The following is a 12,586-nucleotide window of genomic DNA, read 5'->3' as shown; positions in this document are numbered from 1 at the left end:
AAACCAAACCAAACCAAACCAAACCAAACCAAACCAAACCAAACCAAACCAAACCAAAGAAGAACTAGTCACAGACTAGACGTGCATCTAGGTCCACAACAAAAATAGGAACAAAAAACTATCGAAACAATAACTCTTTAACATTTACTTCAACAAAGAAAAGATAAAAATATCATGTTTTCTATGAATCTAGGTACATATAGACTGAGGGATCAAAATATTTACAGGAAGAATACAGATCCAAAGGACTAAGAAGAGCCAAGGGACTTTATATGCACATGTATTTTCCTATCTTTAGAAAAGTAGTTTAAAATAAATACAGGAAAATACTGACACATGCATGCCATGGTGGGTGATTTGAGTTTCTGCTGTAATATTTTGTTTGAAATATTTCATAACTTTAAAAGTTTTATTACTTCTACTACTGAGATAAAACCATGTACTACAGGGTGATATTTAAAGGTAACACCCTAGTCTTTACAGCACTGATTCTAAGTGCACACACACTTGCTGTACTCTGTTTTCCTTTTCCTTTCAGTTGTTCAGGCTGGAAACTACGACTTGGCAAATGTAAACACAAGCCCAGCGCCTGGAGATGCACCTAGTAAACTAAGTGGGCGACAGGCAACTGAGCAGACCTGCCACAAGCTGTCCTGCACACAAGCTCTAGCTCCCCTGAACCTAATCCCTTCACAGCCACAGCAAGCTTGTTTCAGTTGTCAACAGTTCTGCCTATCTCTTTTCTACAGGCTTTCTGGTACTCTTCACCATTCTACATAGCCCTGGCTAAGTTTACTTAACCTGGATTCCCTCCCAAACTTACTCCCTATAGATCTAAAGGTAAGTATGGTGGTACATTCCCATAATAATCCCAGGACAAGAGGCTGACACAGGGAAAGTTCAAGTCTGATGTCAGCATGTGGAGAATCTTCTCACACCAGAAAAAAAAAAAAAAAAGACTATCTGACTCATAGATTGTTTTCTCTAATGGGTTCTTCCTTTTCTTTTTTTTCTTTTTTTTTTCTTTTTTTGGTTTTTCAAGACAGGGTTTCTCTGTGTAGCCCTGGCTGTCCTGGAACTCACTCTGTAGACCAGGCTGGCCTTGAACTCAGAAATCCATCTGCCTCTGCCTCCCAAGTGCTGGGATTAAAGGCGTGCGCCACCACCGCCCGGCGAGATTATTTCTTTAAACATTTCATTACCTTCAGAATTCAAAAATACTATGTTATAGAAAATCACTAAACATATTTTAGAAAAGTAGGTATATAATTCTGAGAATTCAAAACAACTAAATAAATGCCCATTTGTAAAGGTGCCCTGCACAACCAGTTGTAACATTGAGGTTTAAATTTAGTAATTAAAAACTATAATGTGTACAAGTAGAAAAGATTCTCACATGAGTGGTCTGACGAGATGTTGTGTGGAACCAAAACAAAGTCATCCGTGTCACAAGAAGAGTTCTTGCTACTATTACTGGCAGAATCTTTGGACACCTGTAGATAGTTGGGAGGACCCAATGGTGGGGAGGATAAGTTTTCTTCCTGAATATGCTGCATATCTGGAAGGGACTAAAATTAACAACATAAAATTAAAACTGTCCTAATAATCAAATGCAAGTCAGAATAGCCTAAAGAATATTTCTTTTATAAAAGTGGGACAAACGTCCATCTGAGGTTTCACACATACAAAATCTTTTCTGAAGATCTTTTAGAAGAGCAGTTTAAAATGTTTGCAGAAAGACCTCTGAACACTTCCAGAATGATTCTTAAGAATGTAGCATTTATCACAGGTACATATCTACCTCGCCTGAAACTTTGGAGAAGGTAAGTTTTTTATCATTATGACCACCTCCCCAGTCCCAGCTCATGGCCTTGCAAAGCAACACTAAGTAACTATTTACTTAATGACTAAATACATAATGTCTAGTGACTTTAATCCCATATTGTGCATTAAAAGTTCTAGACATACTGAAGAAAACATTGCACACAGAAAAGCAAAAACTATGTTATGTACAAGAACAGACATATAATACAGGTAATGTCTGTTAGACTACAAGTTTATGCTCACAGAAAGATTTAAACAACCTTACAAGTATGGATATGTTACTTTTATTTTTGTTATTAAAAGAAAGAGGTGATTTGTCTGTGGGATATATGACAAGAAAGGAAGAGAAGTATACAATTACATTTAAACAACAACTTAGGCATAAGTTGCTATGCATCTTTTGGCATTTGGCAAGCTCAAAGACTCTGGTGATAACTCTACTGAAATGCCTTGATTATATGATGGGTCTAAAACAATTTTTAAGTTGTTTTAAGTCTATATGATCCTATTTAATATTGGTATTTCAGAAAAGGAAAAAACAAAAAGCCCTACATCATGCTCTTTAAATCCAGGCCTTAAACCCTAATTCACTCTTCCTGAGTCTTAAAATATCACTTAAAATGAAATAAGTCTCAGAAGCACTTCACCACATCTGTTAATATGTGTATGTGTGTGCATATTTGGGCATGTGTGAAGGTGTGTGCAGTGCATGTGTATCAAGAAATCAAAAGTTGATCTCTGATGTTGTTCATTAGCTGTCCTGGAACTAAGTAGATAACCTGGCCTCAAACTTTCTGAGATCATCTGCCTCTGTGTCTATCTCTCAAGTACTGAAATTAAAGGCATGTGCCACTGATCTTGCTCTTTAAAAATCTATTTATTTTGATTTATGTGTATGTATGCTTATGTGTGCACAATGTGTGCATGTGGATCCCTGCAGAGGCGAGAAGAGGCCAGAAGATTCTCTGGAGTTAGAGTTACAGGTAGTTGTAGTAAGCTACCCAGTATGGGTGCTAGCAATCTAATTCAGATCCTCTGGAAGAGCAGCAAGTGCTCTTAACTCTGAACCATCTCCTAGCTCTCTCACCTTGTTTTTCTGAAACAAGATCTCTTGCTGGAATCTGTGGCTAACAGTCCCATGTCTTTTTGTGTATCTCACATACGTAATGAAAAGTTCCCTTGCCACCCCTTTGAACACTCTGAAGGTAATAAAGTGAAGGAAAAATGAAGGATTAACATTACAAGCACTAACTATTCTGCTCAGCTGTAATTCTAACTGTATTCTGAATTCTATTTCATAACTAGATAAACCAAAAAAATAAAGCTCAGAGGGTTAGGTAATTTTCCCAATATTACACAACTAAACGTTAATGAAACTAAGATGTGACCAAAGAGCCTTGCTCTGTAATTTCTTGTTAGTGACTTAGCTAGAAAATTTGAATTTCTTTCCCTGCTATTCAAAAACACCTGCATCCACAACCACCTTGCCTTTCTTTCTTGTCTTGTTCAAAGTGATGCTTCTGTATCCAAAGTTGCTATATTCCATTTCCCAGGTGCTCAAAATGCAGATCAGGTCCTGACATTTTACTCTCTCTTTATATTCTGGCTTTTACATAAACATGTTTCTTTTTTTTCCTATCTCAAATCTCTGATTACTACCTCTTCTTTTTTTCTTTTTCATTTTTCTAGATAGATCTCACTGTGTAGCTCTGTCTGTCCTGGAACTCAGGATGTAGACCAGGCTGACTTAAACTCACAAGTTATGTGACTAAAGCTGTGCACTACTATGCCCAGCTTTTTGGGTCACTTGTTTGTTTTTTAGTTTTTAACCACTCTTATTTTTAATTTTTTTGCAGGGGTAGGGGTAGAACTGAGGGCCTGTGTATGGCAAATGCTCTCTGTAGCCAGCCAGCCCTCCTCACTTTTAATAATGTTTCCTGAAATCATCAATCTTTACTTACTCAAATTCCTTACCTGACACATTCTGAACTTGGAAAGTAAGAAGGGCAACAGGAGGGCAAGATACATCTGTAAAAAGTTACATGGTGTAACAACACAAACTGTTTTGGAAAACTCCATTAAAGTGGCAACTGAGTAAGAGAGAGAGAGAGAGAGTCTTTTAGATGTCCCATTCCAGTAGGGTCTTCTAGGGAACATTTTCCCATGTCCAGCTTGTCAGACACTCAGAGGCCACTCCAGCTCTGGTCTAAGGGGACAAACTATACTGGAATTGGCATTACCCACACGGTACTGGTTTTTCAGACATGAACTGAAGAGTGAATAGGTAAAGGAGGTTTGTGGAAAGGGTTAAGGAAGCTGCTGAGGCCCAAGCAATACATAGAAGGTCAGCTTCCCTACGTGGAGGTTAGTGTCTGTGAATGAAGCCTTTAAGGTGAAGTTCTAAGTCCAGATGAAACCACCACAAATCCTAATGAAGAGACGGGAGCGCAGGCTCCGACATATGTTCTGACAGCTCCAGTCTCATTTTGGCTCCCGTCTCCTCCACATATACCTTCATGCCCTCCTTTCTGAAAGGGAACGTTTACCCTGGCCATTATAGGTTGGAAGCACCAGACTTTTTTTTTTTTTTCATTTCACAGGGGCTCATCTGAGTCTTCAAGGCTTTTGACTTTACAACAGTATTTGATCATTAAGACTATGGGGACTTTTAAGTTGGGTGGAGTACATTTTGCATTAAGAAATGACCATGAGCAAATGGTAAAATGTCCCCCACTGGCTAATGTTTCAACACTTGGGCACTAGCTCATGGCACTGTCCTGGGAGGTTGTGGAACCTTTTGGAGATGTGGTCCAGCTGACATTGTAGGCCATAGGAGTAGTCTTACAGGCTACAGCTTGTCCTAAGGCTGTCTCTGCTTCCTGAGCTAACTGTGAGCAAGCTCTTTCTTGCTGCTACAGTCTTAGCAATTCTTGCCATCATATCTTCCCATCAGGATGAACTGTACCCTCTTTAAACCGTGAGCAAAATTAAACCCTCCCTTCTTTACGCTTCTTCTTCCAGGCATTTTATCATAGCAGCAAGATAAGTAACTCGTATGTCTAGGGCTTAGTTCTCCCATTCCAAGTATTTAGACAGATACAGGATAAAATACTTTAAAATTTTATCCAATTTATCAAATTTTCAAATTCACAGAAATGTAATATAAGCCTTATGAGCATCAGACTTTTTCTATTTGGTGTATACTGCAGGGTTGTGCCAGCCACAGTGTGTTTTTAAGACTTTTTCATTTACTTATTTTTAAATTTTATCTGTATGGATATCTGTCTGTCTGTCTGTCTGTCTGTCTTTCTGTCTGATGCCCATGGAGGCCAGAAGATGTAAGAAGCACCAGAACTGGAGTTACAGAACATGGAGTTTGTGAACTACCATGCAGGTGTTGTAAAATGAACCCTTGTCTTCTTCAAGAGCAACGAGTGCTCTTATCCACTGAGCCAACTCTCCAGCTCTAACATTTTTTCTCTTTTTTATTTTTGGGCTGTGTGTGTGTGGTCATGTGTGCATGCAGGTGTACTTGCCTTTGTGTGTGCACTTGGAGGCTAAAGGTTAACTTTGAATTCCTCCCTGTATCATTTATTTCCGTATTTTTTGGATCAGGTTCTCTCTAAACCTAGAGCTCACTGTTTCTGTTACATTGGCTGTTCCATGAGCCCTTGGAAATCTGTTTCTGAAACTGGACTGTGCTGGTGTTACAGGCCCATGTGCCAGCATGCCCAGATCTTATATCAATGTGGGAGGTGTAAGCTGAGGTCCTGATGCTTGCATAGCCAACACTTTGACCACAGAACCATCTTTCTAGCCCCCTTTTTGATGATTTTAAAAGTAAAACTCATTTCTTTTTCTTTCTTTTTTTTTTTTTTTTTTTTTTTGGTTTTTTGAGACAGGGTTTCTCTGTGTAGCCCTGGCTGTCCTGGAACTCACTCTGTAGACCAGGCTGGCCTCAAACTCAGAAATTCGCCTGGCTCTGCCTCCCAAGTGCTGGGATTAAAGGCGTGTGCCACCACTGCCCATGCATTCATTTCATATAAAAGAAACAAGCTCTGAAAGATTAAAGGACTAAAGCACTCATCCCATTACCATGTCAATATGGGATGCAGCAGCTCTCAAGCTTCCTCTTAAACTTTTAAGTTGTCTCAATTGGCTAATAACACAGTTGCCTTCTTTTATGGCTCCCCTATCTTTCTTACAGAAGTCAAAAAACTCCATGCCTGCTTGGATATTATGTGAAATACAACAGCTGACACAGGAGCTGCCAGGGTGCCTTCAAATGTACAATGTCTCAAGATCATAAGGCTGTAATATAGACTTAGAAGAAGGACTAGTGTAACAAAGAAAAGATCTAGGTAAAACAGACTAGAGTGGGAAGAAGAAATGAACAGAGAATCAGAAGCCTTTGAGAATCAATAAGCAGCACTTAAACTCGAGAAGACAAAGCCATGAAAGGATTAGCTGAAGAACTTCACAGTGAAGCCAGTAACACTCAGCTCCAAGGCTATTCCCCCACTCCTCAAACCTTATGAAATCTGAACTTTTACAGTGTACAGTAATTAGGCATCTCTTACCCACCCCTAGATTCTTTGTTTGCATGTATAACTAAATTCCCACACAGCACAAGAAGGTGGTAGTAATAATCTCCGTTTAGAAGAAAAGGGTATAGAGAAACTTACTGAAATTACTTACAGAAATTACACAGCTAAGAGAGCAAAGAGCCAAAGTCAGGACTATTTGATCCAATTTTGATGTCGTCCTTTCTCCTAGACCTCAGCTGCACAGTAAACACACCCATTAGAAGAACAAAAGCCCTAACTCTGAAATCATTTTTAATAAAATCCAACTTACTGGTGGAGAAGCAAAGCGACAAGATGGTGAGCTGCTGCAGGAACTTCCAGGGGCAGGGCCAGAATATACAGGCACCGGGACTGGGCAAGCTACAGAAGAAAAACAGTAAAAGAACTGTATCTCTCTGTAGTGGGTTATAAGACCTGTCTAACAGTACAAGCCGTCAAAATAACAACAACCTAGTTTTAACCAAAAATTTGCATTTACCTATTCATTAGTGCTTCCATAGATGGAACAAAAAATGCCAACAAAATATTTAAGAAAGAAAAAAAAAGAGCTGGGTGGTGGTCTATGCCTTTACTCACAGCACTCAGCAGAGGCAGGCAGACCTCTGAGTTTGTAGCCAGCCTGGTTTACAGAGCAAGTTCCAGGACAGTCAGGGCTACACAGAGAAACATGTTGGGGTTGGGGTAGGAGAAAAGAAAAATGACTGGGAAGTATTTGCAGCCAAACCTGATCACCTGAGTTCAATCCCTGGAACCCATATGGAAAAAGGAGTGAACCAAGTTGTCCTTTAACTTCCACATGTATGCACATGCATGAATACACAAACACATACACAATAAATAACTAAAGTGCAAGAGCAGTTAGGAGGCTTAAGTCTGCTGCCAGGGCCCACATTAGCTGCCTCACAACCACCTATAACTCCAGTTCCAAGGGATCTAACCCCTTCTTTTGGATTGCCTGGACACCTGCACTCAGATCTACACACAGACATGAAGACATACTTAAAAATTACAAAGATAAACATTTTTAAATTTTAATTTAAAAATTAAAAGTTAACCAGAAATGCAATAGTTGGGCTGGATATATGACTTAGTCAGTAAAGGTGCTTGCCACCACATCTGACAGTCTGAGTTTGATCACCAGGACTCATATTGTAGAAGGAAAAAAACTGACTCCTACAAGTTGCCCTCTGTGTGTACAAATACACATACACACACATTAAGCATAAAAATAATTTACTTTTTTTTAAATAAAAATATAACAGTTACTAAACCTTTTTCAATTTGGGTATAGAAAGAAAAACTGTTGTTGAACAAATACAATTATAGGTATCTAGGGAATGCTTAAGGAATTTTTGAGAAACACATCAAAATTATTTTTGTGTTTCAAAATATTATTTTTCGTCTTTTAGCTCTTTAAGTAAAAATATGTAAAAATGGGAACTTACATTTTTTAACTGGAATTTGCTCAAGAAAAGGATGACTGAAAAATGCTTCTGTAATGAAACATGAGAACACAATTTTTAAAAAGAAACTTACTAAAGCTGGAGAGATGTCTTAGCCATTAAAGGCTAAGGCTCACAAGTGAAAGATATTGACTACTAGGTAAATTAACCAATGAGATCACAAAAGAGGCAAAGAGAAACAGAAATATATCAGAGCAAAAAAAGATATAAAATAATAACTTCAATCCATATGAATATCAGAAATAGTAAATATATGTTAATACTAACTCTATATAGATATTTTTCTTCTTTCAACCCTTCTATAAAAGATATAAGACTATATAACACAATAGTTAATGCACTGCATTGTGTTTAAATAACATGGATGTACTATGTGACAATTTTAGCACGTTGCAGAGAATAAAATGGAATTCCATCAGAAATTTTTTATATTTAGTGGAATTCAACTACCATTTATACAAAGTAAATGTAATAAGATACCTATTATAATCTCAAAGCAACCATTAAGAAAATAACTAATAAATTTTAAGAATTCAAGTAGTAATTAAAAATGCCATGATTAATAAATATCACCCACTGGCTAACATCTCCTAGACTTATCCTTAGGTAGCTCTGCCTGACATTCAGGCACTCTTTGACATCTGCACTTAGCTATCTAGTCCTTATTGTAAATGCAACATGTCTAACCACAGCTCCTTTTCTGGTCCCCACAGTTCTATCTACAGCTTTCCTATTTCTGTAACTGGCAGGCCACCCTTCCAGCTGCTCAGGCCCAAACCCATGCAGTCTACTTTAATCTGTTTCTTAACAAACTATTAGTAAACACTGAAATCCCTACCTCTAGACAGGTCCAAAATCTCAACTACTTCATACTTCACTTCTATTACCCAACCTAAGCTACACACTACTCTTCATGAGTGAACTCCCAGCTTTTGACTTTCTTATTATATAGTCTGTTCTAAAGAAATAGCCAGACCAGTACTTTCTAAAAGCATCAGATCAATTTTCCCCTGTTCAAACCTTCTATTGATCCCCATCACATTGTCTTCACTCAGTCTCTTCAGTGATCTCAAGCTTCCACTCCTGTCCCCAGCTCAAAGCTTCCCCAAGGATTTTCCCTCAGCCTGACATTCCCCTCCCACAGCCACATCACACAGTTCAGGTTGATCTAGTCTTTGTTCATATGAGAGTGGACTACCTTATTTAGATTTTTAGTTCCCGACTTCATTTCTCTTCGTTCTATTTTTGCACAGTATTTTGCATTTTCTAACACAACAGATGATTACAGTTTATGATTCATTCATTATCTCTCTTTCCTCCTCTGGACTATCTATCATTTGAGAACACAGATTTTCTTTACTATTCTATCCCACATTCTTGAAACATAGTAAGCACTTGATGAATGTTTATTAAAATAATGAAAGAAAAAGAGACAAACAAGCTGGGTAATGGTGGTGCATGCCTTAATCCCAGCACTCGTAAGGCAGAAGCAGGTGGATCTCTATGAGTTCATTGCCAGCCTGGACTACAGAAGAGGCTCCAGAAACAGCTAGGTCTACAGAGAAATACTGTCCCATAAAACAAAATTTAACAAAAAAAAAGCAAAAGATTTAAAAAAAGCAAAATGGATAAATCAAAAGCAATCTATGTGATCTTTTCAGCAAATGTAAAATTAGAAGATACGAAAAGCTTGACGTTATTACTTACCAAAGTCCATTCTATCCTTTTGATTTCTCTGAAGCAAACCCAAAAGGAGATTAGCCAAGTAAGGTGATGTTTCTCTGGGAATACTGAAGTAAAAGACAATGTAAGTAGTGAGTTTATATGTATTTAACTACATTACTTTTGCCTTCATTCTGATAAATAAAAATGTTATATACACTTTCACAAATATTCCATCTATAACCAGAAGACCTGATAAAACCTCATGCCTTCAAGTGAGGGAAAGGAAGGCACTGCACTGCCTTTTGATAATTACCAGCATGACACATGAACAGAGCCCTGCACGTGCTGAACACTGCTGTCTACAAGGATCTGCTACAATACTGAGCCTGAGTCTTAACACAACTTGTATTAACAGCTGGTGTAAAATTCTCTCAGGAAAAAAAAATCTCCTCCAGTCCTGTCTAGAAACAGGTAAAGCTTAATTATAAATGCAATTGACATGGAATAATTTCTAAAAGCCAGTATTAAAGTAGGAAAACAACTGAAAAATGAGGAATAAGAATATATATGCCATGAACTACAAACTGAATGAGCCAACCTCATTAAGGAACAGAAAAATATAAATTAAAAAGTTAATTGGTCTTCTTTTCTTTATGAGGAAAGGTATTCTCTTTAGACTTTGGAAAAGAAACAAACAGGAAAAAGAAACTACACCTGTCTGTCAGTCCAACAATTATATTTCCAGCAAAATTCTAAAAAAAAAAAAAGCACAGTGGGGTATGATCACACACACTTTCATAAAGCTGTTTATAGTAAGCAAAAAATGAGAAAAGGAATATGATTAAATAAAATAGAACAGCTAGTTTTATAAGACTTTTTGTAGCTACCAAAAAGAATAAACACACTAACACACTGTTGAATATTTAAAATATAGAATTGTTTAAAAAGTCAGGCATGGTGATACATTTCTGTAATTTTGGCATTCAGGAGGCTGAATTGCGATCACCCTGAGAGCCTGAGCTACCCAGCAAGAATCAATAGAAACAAAAAAGAAAATAAAAAACTTTATACATGTTATATCATTTTCTCTCTCTCTCTCTCTCTCTCTCTCTCTCTCTCTCTCTCTCTCTCTCTCTCTCTCAAGCACTTATAAAGAGTGCCCACAAAGAACACAATAACTCTTATTATTGCTACAGAATGTCCACAGTCTTGGTAGAAGTTTACCTTCTGCTCTATGAACCTGTGTCTGTTTGCCTCCACAAGTAATATGTATAAGTTCTGTGATGTCCTCTCTTAAATTTGCATTTTAAAAATAAATAACATGATACAGTACTCCCTAGGTATTTATGGTGTTAGCACCTTTCTAATTCCCTATTACAACGTTAGTATAAATTGAAAGGCTCATTAAGAGAAATGCACAAAACATGGTATTCAAATAAAAAAACAAACAAACACTGCATTTATAAACAGTAAACTCAGAGAAGACAGGAGTGATGGTTATAGCCCTGTAACTTCACTTAAAAGTAAAGTAGGAGGATTGTGGGCTTGAGTCCAAATGGGCTACAGAGTAAGACTCTTATCTAAATAAGCAAGTAAATAAAAAAATAAAGTAGAACCTAGTGTAATTTAAGTAAAATCTAATCACATACCTAGGCATTAAGCTCCTGTTTTTTTCATAAAACATCCTTAGGTCTTGAGGACTATTAGCCTATTCAAGAAAAACAAAAAGTTAACTTTCTAAACAGAGAGGAGCAAAACTTCCAAATCCATGGCTAATGAACACTCATGTTCCTACTGTAGAATGTACATGGGTGCTGATGCTGACGCCATGGACTGCTTACAAATGGACTGCTGGGCCCATACAACTTATAAAACCTCTGAGATAGCATGCAAATTCTGAGTATCTTGGTACAAGATAACTTTTCTGATGCCAGGCATTTAAAGGAGCCTAAAACAGAGAAGTTGCTATTCTGGAGGTTACCTTACTCAGTAAGCACATTATTATTGTGTATAACTAGGTGTGATTTACCTTATGACTTTCATGGGACTAAAGAAAGAAAACAAGTCTATTGCCAATGTTGTCTCCCCATAATAGCAGCACTGTTACAGGAAGTGGCTGGGGTTAGTGAATCTGCCTCTCATGCCAACCACACTGGGGATGCAAAGAAAGTGACTTGACTGCATCACTGAGTGCTTTTGTACCACGCTGGGCAAATAATCTCACTCTGTTATAATTTTCAGGTTAAAAATTAATAAAACTAAAAATTACAGTTTGACATTATGAACTTGAGATACTGGTGTAGCCTCTGAAGGTCAGCCTCTTAATAGGAAAAGGAGATAAGGAAGACAGACAGAATTTCAATATCCCCCTCTGACCCACAGAGTGCTAGGAATGGAGACTTGGAGACAATGTTTCTGTGCCCCCACCTGATATGGATGCCATGACCCGAAAACCAGGATAGCAGGAAGAGCTTTGGTTAGCATTCATCACAAGCTACTAGCCCTGACTCTACTCCACTATCCTGGAAAACACACAACAGACTTCATGCCAGTCTTACTATAAAGGGCAAGCAGAACGAAAGGAAAAGCAAACACCTTGGCTCCCCACAGCATTAACTGTAACAACATCAAGTAAGTTACAGAGGAGCCTAAAACCTACTGCTTTCAAAGTATTCCTTATTTTATAAATCAAAGGCAGCTGCAAAATCTGAAGATGCTAGAACCAAGGACATAAGAAAAAGTCAGGCTACCTGAAAAGGTGGTTTTCCAACCAGGCATTGATAGATCACTGTTCCTATGCTCCATAAATCTGCCTTAGCATCATAATGTTGAGACATAATAACCTCAGGAGCCTGTTCACAAAAATTCAAGAGACATTTCCTATGTTAGTTACAGCCTTAATGTGCATACAATCACTGATAATCATCTGCTCATACTGAATAAAAAGTGTTAACATATTGTGATATTACCCTTATAAAATGATACTGCCATGAACTTAAAATTACATTACAATGTTGCATGAAAAGAAGAAACAAATGTCTCTATATT

At 37.6% G+C, this 12,586-nt stretch overlaps 1 protein-coding gene across 3 annotated transcripts in view; it reads right to left on the bottom strand.

Annotated features, from left to right (window-relative positions):
- Ulk2 (unc-51 like autophagy activating kinase 2) overlaps positions 1–12,586 on the bottom strand; it is a 76,582-nt gene that overhangs the window by 45,532 nt on the left and 18,464 nt on the right. For 2 of the 3 annotated variants that reach the window (XM_028776457.1, XM_028776460.1), the window contains exons 8-14: positions 12,289–12,390; positions 11,188–11,246; positions 9,581–9,663; positions 7,856–7,903; positions 6,682–6,770; positions 3,799–3,852; positions 1,397–1,568 (exon numbers count right to left, since the gene is read on the bottom strand). In XM_028776457.1, the coding sequence (XP_028632290.1) occupies positions 1,397–1,568; positions 3,799–3,852; positions 6,682–6,770; positions 7,856–7,903; positions 9,581–9,663; positions 11,188–11,246; positions 12,289–12,390 (607 nt within the window). The remainder of the gene's footprint in view (positions 1–1,396; positions 1,569–3,798; positions 3,853–6,681; positions 6,771–7,855; positions 7,904–9,580; positions 9,664–11,187; positions 11,247–12,288; positions 12,391–12,586) is intronic. The other variant, XM_028776459.1, reaches the window with a different exon arrangement.

The sequence above is a fragment of the Grammomys surdaster genome, unplaced genomic scaffold, assembly GCF_004785775.1.
Source record: "Grammomys surdaster isolate TR1022 unplaced genomic scaffold, NIH_TR_1.0 270, whole genome shotgun sequence".
In the NCBI taxonomy this organism is placed as follows: domain Eukaryota; kingdom Metazoa; phylum Chordata; class Mammalia; order Rodentia; family Muridae; genus Grammomys; species Grammomys surdaster.
This window is presented reverse-complemented; position numbering and strand designations above follow the sequence as displayed.